The 23,437-nt window shown below is 46.2% G+C and overlaps 2 protein-coding genes across 2 annotated transcripts in view; one reads left to right on the top strand and one right to left on the bottom strand.

Annotated features, from left to right (window-relative positions):
• Positions 1-23,437, top strand: part of LOC142769297 (uncharacterized) — a 215,092-nt gene that overhangs the window by 167,135 nt on the left and 24,520 nt on the right. The window lies entirely within an intron of this gene.
• Positions 5,484-14,225, bottom strand: LOC142769298 (juvenile hormone acid O-methyltransferase-like). The gene is made up of 5 exons (XM_075872428.1): positions 14,209-14,225; positions 13,737-13,801; positions 12,870-13,462; positions 10,866-11,025; positions 5,484-6,346 (listed from the first exon to the last, which is right to left on the bottom strand). The coding sequence occupies exons 1-5, from the start codon at positions 14,223-14,225 to the stop codon at positions 6,183-6,185; spliced, it is 999 nt and encodes a 332-aa protein (XP_075728543.1). The 3' UTR covers positions 5,484-6,182.

Genomic DNA, 23,437 nt, shown 5'->3' with positions numbered 1-23,437 from the left:
CCCGTGTGCTCAGATTTGGGTGCACGCTAAAGAACCCCAGGTGGTCTAAATTTCGGGAGCCCTCCACTACGGCGTCTCTCATAATCATGTGGTGGTTTCGGGACGTTAAGACTCATTGCTTTCATTAAACTGGATAACTTTTTTTTCATTTGGGAATTTTTTTCGTATACCTAAACAATGAGCAATTTTAGTGGCATGACCGTGGAAGAATATTCGCAGCAACTACTGCAATCAGAATAATAGTCGCTGATTGAGGGTGTGTTCCTGACTACACGCTCAGCAGAAAAAGGGTAGTGAAGCTATGCTACAACTTTTCTCATTTGAGAGACACAAGTGTTGCCTGCATTCATATAACAGTTTTTACAATAATAAGAGCAGTAACAATACTTTGGCTTCAAATGAAATACTGACAATGAAGTACTCACAGTCCAAACATCTCTGTTACACTGGTGACTTCATGTTTACGCTTGTGTTCTTTCAGTGTAATGAAGGTGCCACTCATTAAGAATACAAAACCTGCTCGCCCCATGCAAACATGGTGAAATAACTTGTCAATCAATCGTCATATCACATCTTCATTAAACAACTAGTCCATTGTTCTTAGCCAGTGCTATATAATATCACTTTCATAAAGTCCTACTTGTCAAGATATTTTGTTTCATTTGTGCAAGTTCTTATACATTTCTGTGTTTGAATGGGGATACATCTTTCAGTGACTTGTAAAACACTTCTTAAAACTGACAATACTTAAACATTTGCATTGTACGTGGAATACTGCTACAATCATCCTTGCTGGACACAACAGTGCTACAAGCTGCAGAGAAAACATGAATTTCTCAAACTGGTATGTTTTTACGCCCCCTTATGTACGTTTTGTCTAGGCAGCTTTTATTTCCTTCTTTATATTTCATAACTTATGCCACTTTCGCTATGAAAAATGAATGTTTTTTACATTCTGTGAAAAATGAAAAAAAAATTGTGAGAACTTTCGGTAGAAATACAACACATTTTTTTACGAATATCACTGCTGGTTTCTTGCGTGTAGTTTGACTGGCAAACAGAGGATGCAAGAAGAGCAACACATTGATGGCAATACTGTCTATTTCCCATGCATGACAATCGTTTAAAAACAATGGGTTACAGACAGTGCTGTTCTTTTGGTAGTGCTGTTGGAGCTGCTTCTGCCAGTATTGTGTTTTTGGGTGACGGGAGCTGACGAGAAGAGCTCAGAGTACAAACGAAGAGGAAGTGCAGATATCTGTACAGTATTTCAAGACAGCAGGAAGATAGCAGTCGTAGCATCTGACAGCTTGGAGACAGGAGTAGGGTCACCCCTACTTGGAGATAGAAGTAGGGTCACCCCTACTTCTGTCTCCAAGCTGTTAGATGCTACGATGTTAGACTAGATGACATGGCATACCCATGTCAGTTTTCATATCTTATTACACTAACATTCCAGTAGCCCACACTGCTGCATGCACCTATAATCCACAAGCCCCTAATCTGGACTGGTGCGTTGCAACAAAGGCTCGTTAACACCTGTGACTAGCTCTGGTAGGGCAACCGGGTAAGTCACAAAGCGACTGGTCGCAAAACCAACAGTCGCGAAATGTCTCTCTTGGCTCGGTCTCAAACTGAAATCGCTAAACCTCTCAAGCAATCGGATCCACAGGAACAGGACGTCTGGTTGCTTTGCAGCAGAATATCAATGTGTGCAAGCGTGAATTCTGCATGCCTATTGATATAAGTTGCACAAATGTGCGAGCGTTCATGGGTACAAGTTACACAAGGTTGTGAACATCGGTCGCGTCGAGTTGCTTTTCGCTCACTGGTCACAAATGATCCTGACACTCTTGCTATTCGGAGCTATGAATGAGTCTTGAGGGTTGCACAAGCAGGCTGGTCTTGAACGGGGGACCTCGCAAACACCCTTGGTGGCGTGACCCACCAAGTAGGCACTGGAAGAACTTATTTGACAGTTAGTGAACCTGCATGAAGTGTAGAAAGATTGCATTCGATGCGATTCAAGGCCTGAGATGGCGGCTGCCGTTACCTGTTACGAAGCATAGGCCTCTCCGTCATCATTCCTTGGTTGCGCCTCTGCTGACACGTGTTTGTTCCGACTGAGACAAAGGCTGTAAACAGTAATGACGCATGTACAGCTTCTGGGGATGATTACGTTCAAATGCTCTTCACGCCTTTGTTCAGGGAGTAGTGAGTCTAGTGACAATTTTCAAAAGATGCACACACCATAGCATAGAATTTTTGACCACTAAAAATATATTTAGGAAGAATAAACATTGTGATGCAGAATATCACTTAAATTTTAGACGCTTAAGATGGCTTCAGTATGTTGAACACAACAAAGTCCCCACAATCATGGCATTATAGCTAAGCCAGTTGCCATTGGTTTTTGCGAAAATTTTTTATATTAACCTTTAATGGGTCATAATGACATTGAATCATACAAGTTGATAATACTATGTGCTGCCAAGCTTGTCAATTTTTTAGCCAGACGTTTCCTTGAAAGCACTGAAACAAAGCTCAGATTTTTTTTGTTTTAGTCATGTTTTGCAGCTCCCAGCTCAATAGAGCATAGGCTAATGACATTATAAGATGAAAAACTTCTGCTACCATCACAACTTTCCCGCTCCGATGCGACACTGTTATGCCGCCTTTGGTTGGGTGTTGGATTCACAAAGGTGTACTCCTTTCGCATTGGTATGGCAGACACTCCTACATGCGACTACTGCGGAGATGAAGAGACCATCGAACACGTCCTGTGCAGCTGCGCTTGCTACGACACACAGCGATGCCAGCTACGGATGGTTTTGAATCGATTTGACCCCGGAACATTTTGTGTGCAGAAGATACTAGGACCTTGGGCATCTGCCTCAGTTGCGCAGAAAGCAACTAAGGCACTGCTACTTTACCTTAAGTCAACAAACCTGAGCGACCGCCTGTAGACTGTGTGTGCTCCCCGAGTGTGCTCGTGATTGTGTGTACCTTCTCATCTTTCTGCAACCTATTTTCTCCTCTTTATCCCTTCCCCAGTGCAGGGTAGCAAACCGGATGTGCGTCTGGTTAACCTTCCTGCCTTTCCTTGTATCTTTATCTCTCTCTCTCTCTCTCTGTCCACACAGAAACGTAAGCATAAAGAAATTGTGCAAAAATGCACTTGGTAGTAACACGTTGGGACTTAAGAACAACATATATTTTGTATTGTACCTTTTTTTTTCTATTAACCAGCAATTGAACTTAGTCTTGCACTTTACCAGAAGCAGTCTGAGCCCAGAATTTTTTCTTCTGGGGTAAAATATGAGTTGAAATAAGCTTCCTTCGTACATATCACTTGCATGAATGATTTTCACTGTTTTTCATACGTACTATATTTCCTCATAATCAGTGCTGCCTCTCATGTGTATACATACAGCTGCATATTTTACTCTCTCATTTTGAAATATCTCTTGCTGGGACCTTCAGTCATTTTGTAAACAGACTATCAAACATGAAAGTGAATGACCTACATTTCACGTGCTCCTCGCATAACCGTGATGTCCTCGGATGTCCTGCTAGAGATCCGTAAGCCGCAATGGCCTCTTCGACGATCTAAGGAGAAACAATGCAAAACATTGATTCTGTTACTTAACAACATTAACTAATTCAGCTAAAGAAGGAAAAAGAGGAGAAGTACTCCTCTTAAAACTTACATCATTCTGATTTGCACTACGATGATACCCTAGCTAGAGCAAATGTTTTTATCTTTGCCGCAAAAAAAGCTGGCCCACGTTCAAAGGCCTTGCAACATTCTGAGAAATGTCAAATGAACAAATTCAGCTAGTAGCATAGCTATAGTGTGCCATTTGTGTAACCGACTTAATGGCTCGACGTAAAGTTTGTGTTGCAATAACGTATTCAGTAAGTCCATCACTACTGATCACAACAGCAATGCAAAGTCCTAGTTTTCACTTGGGCCGGCGTTTTGTTGCAGCATTGCTATAAGGTATACATCACTGTACAGCGCTATGATAATTAAACTTGTTTCATTTTTATTTTATTTTTTATTTCATTTATACAATACTGCAGGCCACAAATGGGCCCAAGCAGGAGTGGGGGTGTTACAGAGCCGTTAGAACAATTATACAATCTTTGGCGAGATAAAAACAATAAACAGGACAATACAAAATATTTTGAAAACACTGTAAAATATTAATACAAAATTTTACAGGTCAAACATTTGATCAATAGATTTCAGCACATTGTTAGATGAAGGAATTTCATGCGGGAGGTTATTCCAGTCTGTTATAGTGCGGGGAAAAAATGAATACTTAAAATTGTTAGTGCGCGCTGTGATAGGCGAGAACTTTGCAGAATGGTAATTCCTGGTGAGACGCGATGATAACGGAGTCAGGAAGGCCGATGTTTCGAGTCTGATATTCCCGTGTGATAATTGGAAAAGAAATTTTAGCCTATTCCTTTTGCGTCGAGATTCCGAAGTAGGGATATTATTCATCTGCATTAGTTCTGTCGGGGAGTCATAACGGCGGTATCGGTTGTAAATGAAGCGGACGGCTAATCTTTGGATTTTTTGGGATTGTCAATGTCTTTTGTAGTATGTGGATCCCAGACTATGCATGCGTATTCAAGGCATGGTCATGCTATTGAGTTATACGCAAGAAGCTTTATGTTCGCAGGCGAATTTTTCAGTTTATGTCTTAAGAAGCCTAGTTTTCGTCGTGCTGAGGCGCATACTTTAAGAATGTGGAAGGACCATGTTAATCGTGAAGCTCCCCTTCTGCTCCTATCACGATGCAGCTTTAGCGCGACGGAGACAATCGGCTTCTTTTATCTTGCCTTTAGTGGCATTCATCAGCAGCGTTTGTGCATTTCATATCACACGAAGAGCTACTATGCGTGGGTGGTGTTATCAGTCGAGACTTTAAATACACAAAAGAGGCAGATGATGGTGAGAGGGGGAGCGCTTACAAAAAGTAGAATACAAACAAGATACATTGTCAGTCAAACAGATAATCAAAGTCACCTCAATCACAATCCGCAACACAAATACCTATATCAATGAAAAATGTAACTTTCCAGAAAAAGCAACACACTCATTCTAACAGAGAATAAAACAAATCATTTGACATAATAGAGGCAATGCTAGAAGGTAGTTGGTAACATTCTCCGATTGATTTAGTAAAAAAAATCATTTTGAAGTACGTAAGTCTTGTGTGCAATTTTTCTTATCTTGAATCTATGGGCAACGCGGTCTGCCCCGCTGCGGTGTTCTAGTGGTTAAGGTACTCGGCTGCTGACCCGCAGGTCGTGGGATCAAATCCCGGCTGCAGTGGCTGAATTTCCTATGGAGGCGGAAATGGCCCGTGTGCTCAGATTTGGGTGTACGTTAAAGAACCCCAGGTGGTCGAAATTTCCGGAGCCCTCCACTACGGCGTCTCTCATGATTATGTAGAGGTTTTGGGACGTTAAACCCCACAAATCAACCAATCAACGCGGTCTGAGACATAGTAAGGTGCAAGTAAATATTTCGCTTTATCTATCCCGACATGACAATGATAAATACCATGAAAGAACTTCAATGGCAATTTGCGTCAATGTTTCGGTAAGCATTCCCAATTTAAAATTTCTTTCAGTCTTGCCATGCCAATATCTCTCACAAGAGTGGAAGCTTGGGCTAGTTGGTTCGTAGTCATACTTGCAAGATGTTTCAGCGCGCGAACAAAGGAAAAAGGATAGGATAGACAGAAAGAGCGCTGCTTAGGCAATAGAGGACCCGTCACACGTGTTTTGTTACTGATGTGTAGATTAGGCTTGCATTTTACCTTCATGCTCTGTTATCATCCTCTTTAGCAGTATATATTCTTGCCACTCTGTGACATAAAGTTAGTTGAATCAGCGCTCTTTCTCTCTACCCTGTCCTTTTTCCTTTGTTCGCGCGCTGAAACATCTTGGAAATATGGCCAATATCTCTACTGAATACGCTCACATAATTGATAAAGCAAAAAAAAAAGGTTGAGCCAGTTCGATAAAAGACATCGAAAAATATTTTACTAAACACCATGCAACTAAACTGCACATTTATAAAAAGGCTTGAATTTGTACTCCTGTCATCATAATCTATGCGACATGCCCTTCCTGCAGTTTGGGTCCGAGAGCTTTTCGTTCTAGCTCTTCGAGTTGGATGCCTTGATGATGTACATGCGAAATCTTGATGGGTCTGTCTCTGGTCCGTGAAGCTTGCGGACGATTGCTGTGACGTCATTACGCAGCTGCTTCCTCTCGTCGTCGGTGACGAGCTCGTTTATCGGAACGATGCTCATGTGGAGTCCTGCAGTAGAGCCCGAATAATTCACCAGTGCAGTCAAATTTGAACACAAAATTTCAGCGAGAGATAGAAGTGGGGGAGGGGTAAATCGCTGAATAAATCTATCTGAATAAAGAGCGAGAATATTAGAATAAAAACTAATTATTCTTTGATTAAAATTATGGACCATCTCCCTGAAGAGGACCCAGATGGGATGCGAAGCAGCAGCACGGCGATGACCCGGTTAAAAAACGGGCGTCGACGCAGGTGCTAGAAGAATGGTTTGAAACCCCGCCGCGGTGGTCTAGTGGCTAAGGTACTCGGCTGCTGACCCGCTGGTCGCGGATTCAAATCCCGGCTGCGGCGGCTGCATTTCCGATGGAGGCGGAAATGAAGGAGGCCCGTGTGCTCAGATTTGGGTGCACGTTAAAGAACCCCAGGTGGTTTAAATTTCCGGAGCCCTCCACTACGGGGTCTCTCATAATCATATGGTGGTTTTGGGACGTTAAACCCCACATATCAATCAATCAAGAATGGTTTGAAGCTAAACTCATTGTAGCGTTCTCTTGAGTAAACATTTGTTTGAAGCGCAAAGACACGGAAGGCGGGTTGCATTTCGTGTTATGGTTGGTTCACACAGGCGACTAGCAGCGGTCGTGCGACTATTGGCGACTGGTCGCAAACAGTCGCAAAGCGACTGCTTTGGCTAGTCGTTTTTTGACCGGTTTGTCAGTCGCGCGACTGCAGTCGCAAAGCTGCTGGAACCACTCAGCGATGCCCGCAAGTGACACCAGCATTTCTTTATATGCACGCTCATTTTTTTTCTATTGCGCTGGCCTCCTGCATCCAGATACAAACTAGTGCGTTTCTCTGCGTCTGTGGCACCATGGCCACCATCGAGTACTTGGTTTGAAGATGGCGGGGCGCAGAACCTCGAGCAATGTTTACGTGGCGGCATTCGTAAGAAGCCAAACACCGTCAAAATAAATAGAAAATAGATCGTGCATTATCTTCCCTCGTAATCATAATCATTGTCTTGAACTTGACTTGCCACCGCTTTAAATGCAGCGCGTTTGTACTCCATACCTTGGCACCGACTTAAGACACCGCATTGGAGACGCGTTTGGGCTGAATTGTAGGCTGTGGCAAGTCAAGTCAAATTCAAGGACCGTTTCTGAATACGTACCACTCTCAGAAATACTCCTCGTCATCTCAGCGCAGCTCGGGAGGTAGGCCGCTTGCATGGCCGGCCAATCCTCGAGAGCGAAAGGACGGTCACAACCACCTGCAGCTTTTTAAAGACGATAGTCTTTCTTGGGGACCTTCGACGCAGAAATTATGGTCTGTCTGTCTGTATAATTGTCTGTTTGTCTGCCCTTAACGGTACCCTGAATGGCACCTAAGAGGGCAAACGATACTCCAAACGTCCGACCCCATCCGCAGCGCCTACCAAGATTGCTCAAGGTTCAGATTTATACTTGTGCGGTTGACAATCGAAAAGCAAATATTGCGCATATCTGAGGCCCCATTACAACACGTCAATATTCTGTATGTGTGTCTCTTACTAGAAATGACATACATAAGTGATCCTAAGGAGCGTGGCGTTTATCACGTTGCTATGACCATGCAACGCTTGCAGGAAAAGGCAAGAGTTTCCAACGCTATGCTAAGACGACACGGTGGTGGCACCTACCCATCGCCTTGCGTTCTACACCTTATCACTTCCGAGACGGGCGTGCGCGCTTCGTTTTCCAAGACACATGCCAGATGGCGCTCATTTCTCACGTGTGACGTGACTTCATGCGCTAATTCACCTCTTCTGCATGCTCGAGGCACTCTAACGCAGCACCTCCAGAATACCATTCCCCGATTTCCTTGCACAGAAGATCAAATAAACGTTTTGTTCACTCTCTCCAGAAGCAAGACTATCGCCTTTCGACGACATTTGCAGTCTAACATACAGATACGGGCCAATTTTTTTTTTGGGGGGGGGGGTCTTCTGTGCTTCCAGCACTGACACCAATGCATAGCGCATCAGCGCATTGATGATCTCTTGTCCTTCGCTCGAATCGAACTCCTTGACGCTGCTCAGAACGCTGTGCGAGAACGGACGAAAACAATATATGCGGCGCGCTCGGTTCGCTCCGCTCACTCAGCTGGCGGCGATCAGCTGATCAGCGCTGGTCTCTACAGTTCTCGCTGATAATGAGATCTGGATGTGACTTTCCGGGTTCACGACTTCCGGCTGGTCACACGCAGCCTTGCCGGTGTGAACGTCACTCGCAATTTGGTCGCCAGTCGCAAATGGTCGCGCGACAACTGCTAGTCGCCAGTCTCATCGCAGATAAACGAGCCGAAAGAGTGTTTGCACGCGACGTGTGGCCGAGCGTTGCAAGCGGTGGAGAAGGTGAAGCAAGTGAAGAGTGTGTTGCGAGCAAGTGGAGGAGCCGGCCGCTGCGGGCGCTGCGGCGAGCGTGCTGCGGGAGAGAGAGAGTGTGTGTGACATCAGTGCGCACCTGCGGGAGAAGCATGCGAGGGGAGTGGGAAGTCAACGTGCAGCTGTGGCGTGACCTACTTGGCACCACTCCAACACCTGCAGCGAGGAGAACGCGTTGCGGTGCGTTCGTACGAACGCACGTACTACGGCGTTACGCACGAGAGTCAAAGAGCTGCTTCGCATCTATAAAGGTCGTTATCTGGAGAATCTAGCTTTGTAGAGGTGTCATTAGTCCCGGATTTCTTGAACTCAGGCCATGTCCTAAGCACTCCCGTACCCAGGAGATGGTCGCATGGGGAGTTCATAGCTCCGCAGAAATGTTCAAACTTCGTATATGTATATATGCACGCACACATACAAACACACGCCCGAATAACATGAAAAACAATCAAGCACTTTGCCACCCCCGCGCCCGTCGCCTAAAATTGTCTGTATGGTCCTAGGATTTCTAAGACAAAGTTTTCTTAAGAGGAGCAGCTCTCCGTTGCAGTCCTCAAGAAGACAAGTAAAGTATTTGCCACAATGTCAGCTTCAGTGGATTTTATGTCCAACGATTTGGTATCAATGCAACATAATGAATCACAGCAAGTATTTCTTATTGCAACGTTCTTGTGTTCAGGTGTGTCAGGCTTTTGTTTCTTTGCTTAACGTGCTTGAACGCGTTGAGCCAAAAAGTGAAAGCCAGCAGCACAGTGCAAACAAAACATTAAGAGACCCCGAATCTTCCCCTTGACGAGTTTAATGCGATAGCGATATTCTGTTTCTGGTGCGTACTTCGAACACTTGTGCATGAAACCTTTTCGGACTTGCTATGCACCCATTACGTGACCTTAAGGGCCAGTAAAGTGTGTGTGTGTGTGTGTGTGTGTGTGTGTGTGTGTGTGTGTGTGTGTGTGTGTGTGTGTGTGTGTGTGTGTGTGTGTGTGTGTGTGTGTGTGTGTGGTTTTTTTTTTTGTAGTGGGTGAACAGCATTACACGGTTAAGTCATTATGTTAGTCACACGCTCTTGCTCCCGCTGGCAATCGGCGCTTGTTCCAAACATTATTGCTGCAACATTTCATGTTGCATGTATACAGGACGCATGTATTGGGGAATTAAGGTTACTGTCACTGCATTACAAACCGAAAAATTTAGTTCCACATTATTCACCAGGAGACGTCCATCCTTGTGGTAGAACATCTGCATGCCACGTAACCCACCCGGGTTCGATCACCACTGTGACTCAGGATTTCTCAATTTATTTCATTTGCATCGGTCTCAATTTTTTTTCAGGCATAAGATGATATTTAACTCGATCATAACCAGCGACGCCGGAATTTCTGGAAAACGAGCTCTTTAACTCTATCACGTTAGAACTCACAAAAAAGTGAGCCCTTCACAGGGCTGCTCGACGGCGTGGCCGAACAACAAAACACCGTCACGCACTCGGTCAAGAAACGCTGCCCACTGAAATTTGTGTGTTAGTAGGTTTACCATCTGCAATGTATGGCTAGCTGAAACATCGAACATAGATAGCATGAATGACGCCAAAAGAGAAATTGAATAAACTCTACAATCATAACCTGACTGTAACGTGCTCTCGAAGCACATTACAGACAGATCGGAAATTCCGCTGTGGAATTTCCGATCATGGACCCACAAGTCAAAACGATCCACTGTTACTTTTTTCTTAACAGAATGCTTTGTCAATCTCCGGATTGTAGCACAAAGATAACAGGTTTTGGATTCTTCAAACATTTACATAACTGGCACTTTTTTTCACAGCCTGTCAGTTGGACCAATGCATTTCCGGGGTGATCGTTTACCTTGGAGGCTGCCATGTGGAAATACGTGAATGAATCACTCAAAAACTTTGAAATATTGCTTAATTGTGAAATCAATGCAATGGTCTATCTGGGTAAATTGTAGCTGCATGGGTGAGCTCATATTTTTCACATCTTCAGTAGACAAGAGCACACACCAGCGCACATGAGCTCACCAAAGTTCTACGTACATAAATTACCAGTCTCACCCATTTTTACCGCCACAGTTACGAGCGCCACTAACCGATTATTTCCTCCTCGGTCCAGCCATCGAAGGTTGCCATCCTTGGTATTGCGAAGATGCTGGGTGAAAGTCCGGCGTCGTTCAGCAAGGAGCGCATGTAATCGATCTGTTCTTCTTTGTCCTCCATGGCTTCGCAGGGGGCGATGTACGCCAGCAGTTGCTGCGTATGCGCCAGAAGCACATTAAACAGACACGTCTGTGGTTTTGCGATCTTGCCCCAACCATCACTTGGAATTACCGAACCGGAATCTTGTGAATTCCACGTTCCGTTTACTAGGTAAGGAAAGGCTTTATAACTAAATCATGTATTCATCGTAGAAGTGGCACAAAATATTTATGAAAGGCCAAGGTCCACAGGAAGGCGGAAGCTTGAGGAGATTAAAAAGCCTTCGACTTGAGGTTTCGCTGGAGGCAATGTTTGGACAAGTGTTTTTTTTTTTCTTTTGCAACGCAGCAAGTGTGGCTGCCATGAAGGAATCAAGATTATTTGTCCAAACGTTGGCTCCAACGACACCCGGAAATTCCTCATCAACGTGGGCTCATGGCGTTCTCAGGACATCCGGAATCATTACACTTAAGCTAGAATGATCCTTCCACAGTGCTATACATGACCTGCTTTGTAAGTGTTCAGAAACGACGACAATGCATGCATTCAATCGAACGGTTGTATAGTGTTATGCTTTTTACTCAATATGTACTTTTATTTAATTATACATACGATTTCATAATCAAGAACGTGTGTAACCTTGAAAAGACATGAATAGGAATGTTAACTGCCGTTTTCTGTGTTAGTACGGTGTTGCGTTTTGCATTTATGACTTTGTTAGCAGGTTTAAGGGAGTAGAATGCCAACATGCCGCCAGCATGCATTGACCATGCCCCTTTCGTAGTGGTTCCACAATTTCCCTTTGTGCGGGCTTGAAGTTCTCAATACAAGAATTCGCTCAGCTTGCACTGTCACCCAAGGCTGGGTCACAGCAGAGCTGCTGCGCATACAGCTAGACCTGGCTTGGCTAGGCTTGCTCTTTCCTTTAGTAGTGTGATGCATAAGTCCGGAGAGCCCCAGTGTTTGCCACACTGGCTCACTAAAAATCGGTCAGAATGCATGGGCGCAAAACCTTGATGAAGGGACGCACATAGCAGCTTTTCTGCTTAATCATCTGTACGGAGTGCTCGGGTGGTGATTGACCACGTGCTGGTTTTTAATGACGCTCATTTGCTACCTACAACGCGAAACAAACCTCGAACATTACAGCCCTGCTGTAAAACTATCACTTGGTTGCGATGGTACAGAAAGTAAAACGGAGCTGGAGAAGATTAAACGCTTAATTGGGTGAAATATTACCTATAGGAGGTCCCAATATAGTCTTAGACTTTGGTGCATCTTTATGTATACTAAACACGTGTGACATTTTTGTATTCGTATCAATGAAAACTGAAATCTACATCTAACCCCCGTATTCACAAACGCTCCTCGACTTTCACCCTTCACATGACAGAGTTGCGCACTGCGCCGCTGCTCGGCTGGAAATGACGCTGCTCTACACAAGAATAGCAGCAAATTATCACTGATATGCAGTGACCTTCGCTGCCTAGAGATAGCGCTTCCATCGGCTCTCTTAAGTGAAGGTGGGGCGTTGAGTGAAAAGGCGTTCTAGAAAACGGGGGTAAGGATCTAAAGGAAGCCCCTCTCGAAGGGCAGCAAAAGCAGCAAGCACATACGCGTACTTCGGTAATTTGATCAGCGGCAAGGTGTGTCGCCATTTGTACCCGCCACGTCACAGATTCCATCATTATCGTTTGCACCTGGCTTAGTTACAGAATTAACTATTGCTTGCTCTGTGTGTGCGTTCTTATCGGAAGATATCAACGTAATCGAGGACGTTTTGAAACATACCGGTGCAGCCTGCGCAAATCAGTGTTTACGTGTGTAACAAGTCAATTAGATCAAAACAGGAGAAGAAGCGTATGTGGCAATATATAAATTGAAAGGTAAGAGCTAACCTCCGAATACTTTGACCAGCGTTCCATCTTAGCCAACAGTTGCCAGCCCTCAGTTGCCGGGTTGGAGGCCGGAAAGAGCAGCAAGCATTCTCCTCCATGCGTCAGGAGGCTGGCTATGTTCTTCAGCGCGACGTCCTGGTTCTTGACCCAGTGCAGACAGTAGAAGGAGTAGACCCGGTGGAACTGACCGTTGCGCCCAAGAAAGTCTGTGACGTCAGCCGAGATGTCGAGCTGCTGGTAGTCGATCTTGACGTGGGCAGAGTACCGCTTCGCATAGTCGATCATGTCTTGAGACCAGTCCGTGGCCACGATTCCTCGACAGGGCAAACAACGGGGCAGCAGGCAATCCCGAGTGAAGTCGCCGGTGCCGCAGCCGACGTCGAGGAACTGCATCTTCTCGTGGCAGCCCTGCAGGAATGTCGGCTGGCAGAAGTCGAGCACGAAGTTGCTGTCCTTCCTTTGAAGCCTGTTGTTGTGGGCGTACTGTCCGGCCCGGAAGCGGGGAGCCTTCCCGGAGCTGACTTCTGTGTTTCTGCTGTGCAGTTCCGCTAGAAGTTCCCTTAACGGCACGTTTGTGGATTTGGAGCGGCTCGCTGGAAATGATCACGGCAACTTATCGACGCTGCACACAGATTCTACATCACCAAGCACAGATCAATTATGTGTTTTGCTGTTGCAAAATGAAGTTCTGGGGATTGTAAGTTAAACGGCACAAATATGTCTGACGAATGGGTTCAAAGTCCCACGCTAACATCTGCTGTCGACACTACTCACCCGTAACGTTATATGCCACTGAGAACCGTAACGCTGCATTAGTATATATGCGATAGCTTTTTCCACCTCTCTTACGTTTACATTCCTACTTGCCCAGGGCCGTACAAGAAGACTTTGCTATAACGAGCTGCCGTACTGTATTGTGCTCATAAGCAATCCTGTGCGAGCATGGGACAGCAGGAACAAATGTTTTGCTGCTGTGTCATAAGTAATGGCAATGTTCCCGAATAGATTACTTGATTAAAAACTTATCTTGTAGTATTATCTGGAGTGCTACGGAAATTTTGACAGTCTGATGAATTGCACTGACGTCGCCCAGTACACAGGCCTCCAACATTCTCCCTCCATCTAAGTGCGACCGCCGCGGCCGAAGTCGAACCTTCGAGACCGCGACCTTTAAGTGAGCGGTCATGCGCCGGAACCGCTAAACAACCATGGTGGAGTACAGCTTACCCTGATGGCTCCAAATTACACGTTTTGGCTTCAAATGATACGTGATACGGCTTCTAGATTTGCATCTTTTTAATATGAAAATGATTTCAGCACGTAAACTTCTTGGACTCACCTGACTTCCTTGCACATTTCGACAACTGGCTTAGAAGTACAGCGCTTATATTCTTCAACGGGGCTGCGACGGGAAACATTCCTGAGGTAGCGGGCTGAAACAGCAAAACAAAGTCATCGTTGAAATTTTTCATGCACGATGTAATATTGAAGCAAGTCAATTGGCATTTATGGCTGCTGCTGTCATCCCGGCCTGTATAGTGGCACCGAGTATAAAAAAGCGAGCTATAGCAACGAATGTTTGGACAGCTGCACAATAGATTGATCTGAGGTCGATCTATTTGCAACGACAGTACAACCAAAGGTACCTCAAAACAAAAATTCAGCAAAGATGGTTAGAAGGTGGCTAGTACACTGTTCGCGCGTGTCTTGAATTTCTATACGTATGCAAAATAAACTGCGTACTCCAAATATACACGATGATCATCAACTAGTAGAGGAACACTCGTTTTCTCTGGTTGCCACAAGACAACCAAGCTTCGAATAACACGAGCGCAGCACAAGAAATGAAAGTGCCGCAATGGGCAGTGTGCTAATTCTTCTCGAGTCCTGGGCCATGGTGCTTCTTTCAATTGCCCACCAACCACACTGCTTGGAATTCGCCAGTATTGAAAAGTGCAAAAAAGTCTCAGCCAATGCACGAGTTGGTGCTTATTCTACGCTACCATCGACAACGAACCGACGCCCCTGAAAAGATACCTACCGACGCGTCAACTGCGACAACTTTTGAGAAGAACCAAAGAAAAGGCGCACAAACTTCCCAAACAGCAGACAACTTTTGAATCGCGATGCAATTTTCAATGCTCTGCCACTACGGGAGAGTCAGTACAATTAACATGCGCGGTTGGGACTGTTGCGTCAAACCGCACTTTTCTCATCGCACTTTTTTTATATAACTTGTGACATGGCGGTGCTAATCTGCCATGGGATGCAATGTCACAGTGGAAAGGTAAAGTCAGAAAGCAATCATATTAGTACAAGCCGATAAATGACCTCACAAGAATGCGCCACGTGTCAGAGATGCGTGCCAGCTAACGGAACAGGACGTCAGTAAAGCCCCCAAACTTCGTAAAAGTACCGCCATCTGCTCTCCTCCTCGCCGCCTCATCTCTGGTGCGTTGCTTTTTTTTTTTCGCTTGCGACAATGGCGCCCCCTGTAACGCGCCACGAGCTTGCTTCGGCGGGCAGAGGAGGAAGTGACGCAGACCGAAAGAACCCTGTACTTTTCCTTTGTAAAAGTACCGCGATCTTCTTTTCCCCTCGCCGCCTCCTCTCCGGCGCGTTGCTTTTTTTTTTCTTTCGCTTGTGACAGTGGCGCCCCCTGTAACGCGCCATGAGCTTACTCCGGCGGGGAGAGGAGGAAGTGGCGCAGATCAAAAGAAGGCTGTACTTTTCCGAAGGTATAGGGGCTTTAGACGTCAGCGGTGCTCAGCGCTCACGTGTCAGTGGGACTTGGGTGACGTCACGCGGACGCATTTGGCCCTTATTTAAGCCGCCACCAGATGAACATGTCGCAACAAAGCAATCTGTGTGAAGCTCTTGCACTAAAGCCACGGATGATCGTATATAAAATTTCACGTGTCGAAACCATAATACGATTCCAGCTTTCGGTCTTCATCGAAACCAGCGACTTCCGGGTCAGAAGTCGAGCACAAACACAGCAAGGCGCCATCTAATTAAGTGCATGTTACTGCTACCTATGGTGTATACAATTGTGTTTATATCTACGCATCCATAATCGAGGGGCAACAAAGCGGTGTCGTTGCACTGTTTTGTCCTAGGTCGTTTAAAGAAAAAATGAAGCATGTACAGCTTCACCAGAATACTGCTGCTATAGCATCGAGCGTTTGTCCCGTTGTACCAATCGGATTATTACGCTTTTCTAAACGCTTCGTATGACACGTGTGCACCATGGCGACATCGTAACGCTATTTTATCATACCATTGTGGGGGACATTCAATCGATTTCAATTTTTTTTCATGCCACTCTCCTTTCGACATAACTGCTGGCAGGCCACCATCTGCGCAAGTTACTTCAGTGTCTTAGTGGAGCTAGTCAATGTCACTTTACGACTGCTTTTTTTCGGCCTGGCTCAAACATGTTATGCACTACATGTTTTCCCGTTTGATTTCATTGAAGAGCCGCCTAAATTAGCTGGAGCTTGGAATAAATTTAGCAGAAAAACATGTACAGCTGCTCGAGAGTGTATAATAGCCCCACTACTGTACAATACTCTTTCCGTCCAGCTCAAATACATGTCAGCTAAACAAAAATTGCATTTATTGGTGCCCCTTTTAAAGCACAGCTCTCAGGCGAACGCTCCTGTGTTCAGAGGGGTCGCCGCTGTTGGCTGGCGTCTGTGTAGGTCGATAGAGCGGACGAGGACGAAAGAGCCGATATCACAAACCATTGGCCTCTAACTTCTCTTTCTTCCTCTTTCACTAGCAGTGGCCCTTCGGTCAAGGTCCGTGCGCTTGCAAAGCAGGCACTGCGACTGTCTTCACTTGGCAGGTGACGTCTGCAATTCATAGAGTGATGTGCATAGCACCGTAGTGCTGTCGGCGTTTCGTTTGGTTTACGACGCCTACATTGCACCTAACATTGGAGCGCGGGTTTCTCCTGCACTAATAGTCTACACAATATACATTGCTACAACTGTGAACATCCAAAACATCAAACACAGTTGACATGGCCCCAGCAGGACGCCGCAATCGGAGTTCGCATTAGACCGTTTAGACAGTATCGTAATCATCACTGATATTTTTTTTCATTTGACGGTGACATACAGCCAACTAGCCTGCCTAATCAAGTCATTAAGTATGGTTTCACGGCATCTATTGCATTCAACACTCTAAAAAGTGATCGAGTGATCGAACGGGCCTGCAACATTTTCGCCTTCATCGAAAATGCAGCCACGGTTCGATCCCGCGACCTGCGGATCAGCAGCCGAGTACCTAACCTAGGCACTAGACCTACGCGGCAGGGCTAATGCTTAGTGTTGCCTGCGTCATTAATATTTTTCATTGTGTACTGTTGTAACAAAACCGGTTTTATCACTATCTTCCCTCTGCTCATCTATTCCAAGCACTGCAACCACCTGTTGTTTATCACTACTGCTGATTAGTTCATGCTTGCACGTTCATTCAGGGTGTCTGAAAAATGAGGCAGTCCCGCGTATGCTGTGGGGTCAGTATTCCGACCTTTCATTACATTGTGCTCAGTTCTTCGTGTTGTGTGAGTATGTTGTGCTGCAGCGGACATGCACCCAAAGAAAAGGTCGAGCAAAAAGGGCGTCTTTTTGTGCCACAACAATAACCGTCATCTATGGAATGGAATGAAAAACTTTATTTCAGTCCTGCAGGACGCGTGTAGCGGGCGTCTCCCACGTAGGGACCGACAGGGAGTACCTGGCGGCCGCTTCGTGGGCCTGCTGGATGGCCCATTGCTGGTCGGCGAGAAGCGAGTTCCTGAGGGACCGTCATCTATCTCGCGCTCCTTTCCTTGCACTATCGCCACGCGCCCGACACTTTCAGGTCACTGCTGACATGCGCGTTATCGGTGTAACACTTTTTCGACAGGAAAGTGGCCAGCACCGCGTTTTGAAAGAAAGAATTGCGCAAGCGGCCGCATGGGTATTATTGTTGTTAAACAAAAATACACCCTTTTTACGCAATCTTCTTTAGAGTGATTTGCCTCCTCTCGATGCAAGATCATTTCTGCGGCATGTTTCTGTTCTGGCGCACTCTTGTCGTGACAAGAAAAATGTAAGGCAGTGCCACGTCTTGGCAGAGTTGGTGACTGTGCTTTAACGAATCAAGACGTGCAAATAGACAGCTTGCTGAGGACGTCATGGACGCAGCTTCATAATGTACCGGATCACCAACATGGCGTCATTGATGGCGTAAAGGGAGCATGATCACATTGCGCTCAACTTGCTTAAGTATGACAACGACATGGCCACATTGCGGTTGGCCTCTGTGCGCTAATAATGAAATAACTTGGAAGTGATGTAATGATAACCTTAACGCAACGTCAAAACATGGCGTCCTACCACGCAGCGCATCAACATGGCGATTTGTGTGATGTCAGGGCAAGCGATCTAGTTATGTGCGTAGTGTGGACCTCTGGACCTTGTTTTGTGAACTCGGAGCAGGAACGTCAATGCCATTGGGCTAGAGAGACTGAATCCTTGCTGGTTTGTAACGGAAGGCTTGAAAACACATTGCCGTTCTAATCACCCGATCACTGGGCCACAGGTTCCTGCTTTACCGGCTGCCTTGTTCTGGACTTCAACTAGAATAAGACAGCCATGGCCTGTAGATCTCTCCGCATCTGTGGGTGTCATCGCCACTGCGACGGCTGCGCAAATTTCAAAACGATGCATGTTTGATAAATATTTTATCAAATGTAAATAGTTATATCGTATAGTTTTATCCATTGCAAATAGTTTCATCACGTTCACTTGGATACTACTTTTTTCTGATATTCTTCTTCCCTCTCTTTTGTAACCTATAAGTCCCCTTCCTCGTCCATATACAGAGTAGCATGCCAGCGCTAATTAGACGCCAGCAAAAATCTGTTTTTCAAATCAGAGTTCCTCTCTTGCTCTCTCTTTAAATTTTGCCATCATTCCTCCACGATACCAGACATAACACCGATACTCGACCCTCACTGCCTTCGCCCAGATGCAATTGCAATGGGGAAAATATTTAAATAATCATCATAAACTATTCCTGTCATCTGAATTCCACAAGGACCTGCACGCCGGTCGACACTGCGTGGACAATTCTTGAAAAAGATGAAACCGTCATCAGATCACTGTACACCACAGGAGTCTTTAGAAAACAAATAAGCGTTCTGCTCTCACAACAATTTTTTTTTCTTTGGCCAGCTACTTGTTCTTTACCATCATTGTGAGAGATTTGAACAAGCCCCGTGCTTTCTAGACAGCACTTAATTTGCTTTTTGACGTCTCTACGGCGTCGTTGGCGATGCTGCTCAAGTTGTCACGTGAACATGTCACAAGCTCGAGGCATTGCTCGCTACAACAGTCATTTGATTCGTAAGCACCTCTCAAGTTTCTTTTTATTTATTGCCATCAGTCATTCTTATGACAGTTCCGGTGCTGTAGGCTTCACCTATTACCAAACATCCCACGCAGCAAAAGATGCCGAAATGTTTTACCAGAAGAGTTATGGCCTATTAAGGTCTATAACGAAGTAATGATAATGCATGTAATGTACTCAGTAATTGTATGATTAACCAGCTGTAAAAGCTCAGCGACTAATGTATCTCTGTTAAAAGGACAGACAACCGCTCAGAGCACGAGTTGTGATAAGCCCACTAATGGAAAGATCGTCTACGTATTTTCTAAAATGAAGGCTGTTTTTTAATCGTTAAACATGGTTTTGTATATTTACTTTTCCCACAAAGCTACTTTTGGCTTTTCTCGCAACAAACGAAAAGCGAAAGTGAATGGTAGTCAATGAGAGAAACAATGAACCGGACGTTTTGCGGGACATTATGCAAAGGACCGATGATGTCCATGCCGAGTTTCTGCCAAGGCCGATCAGGCCACTGGACTGGCTGCAACGGAGAAAATGCAGGTTTGGCAGACTTGTCAGCTGCCTGACATATATGGCAGTTGTAAACTGCATGCTCGACTTGCTTGTCTAAGGCTGGCCACCAGTACCTGTCTCGGAGATTCTGTTTGGTGCGGACAATGCCAATGATGGCCTCATGGGCAAGCTGTATTAGCTTGTTACGGAAAGAAGCAGGGGGAATCACGCGTTCATCGCGGAAAAACAAGTCGTCGACACAAGACAGTTCCTGTCGGACTGTGAAGTAGGGCAAGAATTCAGAAGCAAGAGCACATTTGGAAGGCCATCCTTCACGTAAATATTTGAGAACTTGAGACAAAGTGGAATCTGCAGCTGTAGCTGCCTGAAGCTCAGCTTTAGTAATGCAGGAAGCAACTAATGAAACAACTTCCTCATCGCGCTCTTCAGTAACCGGTATCTGAAGAGGAAGGCGTGACAGTGCATCAGCAACCACGTTAATAGAACTTTTACAATATTGAACACTGAAATTATAATACATGAGTTTGGCACACCAACGGGAAATGCGAATGGGGCGGCGGCCTTCGGATCCTGCAGAAAGAAGAGCAACTAGTGCTTAGTGATCTGTACGTAATGTGAAGTGCCGGCCCCACAAGTAAACATGCCATTTCTCACAGACAAAAAGACACGCGAGAGCTTCACGCTCTTCTACTGAATATCTGCGTTCAGCAGGGGTCAATGTACGAAATGCAAAAGCAATAGTGATCAGCTGATCACCTCTGAGTTTGAAACACTGCTCCCAGTCCAACATCAAACGCATTCGTCGTGATGACGATGGGAAGCTTCTCATTGAATATACTAACAGCTGGCTTTGAGGCCAGTATTGACTTAACTCGAATGAAGCTCTGCTCAGCTTCAGCTGACCAGTTAAAAGGCTGTGCTTGTCGAAGTAGAGTACGCAGTGGTTCAACAACATCAGCATAGTGAGGAACAAACTTGGCATAATAACCAATAAGACCTAAAAAAGATTGCAAGGTTTTGGCATCAGTAGGCCATGGGGCATTGACAATGACCTGAACTTTAGATTGAACAGGTGTCAAGCCGCGGGAACTGACATTATGTCCTAGAAATTGCAGCTCATTACAGAAAAAATGCACTTGTTATTAAGTTTCATACCACATTCACTGATGCGGTTGAGAACAGTATGCAAGTTAGCATCGTGCTCTTCGCGAGTACGTCTCCACACCAAAATGCCATCCAAGTAACAAAGGGCGCCATTACAACCCTTAAGAATAATTGACATCATTTTCTGAAACACTGCAGGGGCAGATGCAAGCCCGAAACACACGCGGCGAAACCGAAACAAGCCTTCGTGCGATACAAATGTGGTTAAGTCTCTACGGCACTCAGAAAGTTCAACTTGGTGATAAGCGGACGCGAAGTCCAGCTTGGAAAAACATACCGCTCCGGAGAGCTGATGAAGCAGTTCTTCAATGTGAGGAAGTGGAAACCCGCCTACGACGATCGCCTTATTTGGTTCTCGTAAGTCGACGCATAGTCGAAGGGATCCATCTTTTTTCTTGACGACGACCAGTGGAGAAACCCAGTCGGAAGCAGAGACAGGCTCGATAATTCCCCTGGCTTGAAGGCGAGACAGTTCTGAAGAGACTTGCTCATGGAGAAGAAGAGGAATGCGGCGCAGCTTGGCACGCACAGGGCACACACCTGGTCGACGCATCACTTTATGCACAAAACCGCGCACACAACCCAGTTCACGGGTGAACAGGTGGTGGAATTCAGAAGGCGCGTTGGCCGGAAGATCATCTTGGACGTCGACTTGAGCACACGTCATAGACGCACCGACGATATTGATGGACAAAGCCCTGATGGCATCACGTCCCAAAAGCAAGCTGCCAATGGCAGTTACATAAAAAGTAATGGAAGCAGTGCGACTGCGATAGGAGACCTGAGCTGTAAATTGACCTAAATTATCAATCGTTTCCTTGGAATATGTTTGTAGAACGACGTGTGAAGGCAAAAGCCGAATGTTGGAAAAATGACTATGAAAATCAGCGGCACTGATTAAAAATACTGAGGCACCAGTGTCCACGAGAAATGACAAGGGAACATGGCCCACTGAAGCTACGATGCTTGGCTCGGACGTAGTGTGGAGGCCATCAACATTTAAAACAGTGACCGTATTGGTCTGTGCAGTGCGCGAAGGAGCGGACGAAGAAACTGGTTCAGGAAGATTTGCTGGACGGGAATTGCATACGGACTGAAAATGTCCGATTTTTCCGCTCGCAAGACAAGTGCGGTTTCTTGCGGGACACTGCGCAAAATTGGCTAAATGCTGAGCCGATCCTCAACGAAAGCAATGCGCGGTTGCGCTTGGAGAAAAAAATTGCGAACGCGAGTTAGGAGCTCGGTGCTGTTCTTGAAAACCAGAATTCGGCGGAATTGGGTCGCCATATTGCCGGCTTCCTCGCCCCCGCGACGCAGAGAGGCCGCCATGTTGGCCGCCACGGAAGGACTGTGCAGGCGGGCGTCCATGTTGGCCGCCGCGCCGAGACGAAGATGAAGGGCCGCCATGTTGACGCGTCCCGTGAAACAAAGAGCCGCCGCCTTGGCCCCCCGCAGCAGAAAGTTGCTGCACTGAATGCGAAGCGAATTGCTCCAACTGAGAGCGAATAAGCTCGTCCTCTCGCGCAATCGAGAGGGCTTCGGATAATAAAATGGAGGAGCCTTTTTGAAGCATGCGGCAGCGGACGTTTTGCGAGGCTTCCCCGGTGAAAAGCTGATGGCGGATCATATCGTCCTCGAGCGCGCCGAAGCCGCACGACGCGGCGAGCGTTCGAAGAGAAGTAAGGAACTCGGCGACTGGCTCACCAGGCAATTGTCGCCTTTCTTGGAATTTTACGCGTGCGAGATAATCGCACGAAACATCTTTAAAATGCTCATCGAAAAGAGCAACAGCATTCTTGAAGGCATCGCCCGACGCTGGCGTTGGCGATGCGTTGGTGGCGTCCAAAGTATAGAAGAGCTTTAACCCGGCAGGGCCCAACGCGTTGAGCAGCAGGGCCTTGCGACGCTCGGGCTTGCTGGCGTCCTCCCCGGCCGCGTCTGCGTAGGCCTGAAACACCAATTTCCAGTCCGCCCACGGAAGTGACGGGTCTCCGGGCGAATGAAGAAATAGGGGAGGTGGAATAGGAGACGCAATTTCAAGCAAGAAGAATGGAGAGGTGCTGACGAGAAGAAAATGACGCCAGTACACTGTTTGAAGAAGACGACAAAGGCGGCATAGCTGAATGAAGAAGGAATGAAGCGACGGAGCACGCAGTAGCCACCTTGCTGGGAACAAAGAGCGTCTAGGGTTAGCAGGGTAGGTCCATTAGAAGCACGAAAAAGACGAATACGGAGAACGAAATGGGTTCTTACAGGTCCTCGTCGCCATTACTGTAAATAAAAGCAGTGTGTGTAGATAAAAGCAGTGTGTGGTTGTTGTTCTTTTCTTCGGCGCTGTGCGCCAACCCGCGTATTTGGGCTGGTCGGCGTCCCCGCTGGCCGCGTACGTCTCCATCGGCCGTGTTCTTCTTCTGCTTCGTCGGGACCAGCCAGCCCCCAACACAGCAATGGCTGGCGATGCCCATGAGCAGCAGCGTGAGCGTTTT

Source organism: Rhipicephalus microplus, chromosome 8 (assembly GCF_043290135.1).
Source record: "Rhipicephalus microplus isolate Deutch F79 chromosome 8, USDA_Rmic, whole genome shotgun sequence".
Classification (NCBI taxonomy): Eukaryota; Metazoa; Arthropoda; class Arachnida; order Ixodida; family Ixodidae; genus Rhipicephalus; species Rhipicephalus microplus.
This window is presented reverse-complemented; position numbering and strand designations above follow the sequence as displayed.

Bases quoted from the DNA above. Each gene is read 5' to 3' on its own strand.
- LOC142769298 (XM_075872428.1), bottom strand. The intron at 13,463-13,736 runs GCAAGTAGGAAT...GATCATTTCCAG, and splicing joins GTCTTCTTGTACGGCCCTGG to CGAGCCGCTCCAAATCCACA. The intron at 11,026-12,869 runs GTTAGCTCTTAC...GCGCATACGCAG, and splicing joins GCTGGTCAAAGTATTCGGAG to CAACTGCTGGCGTACATCGC.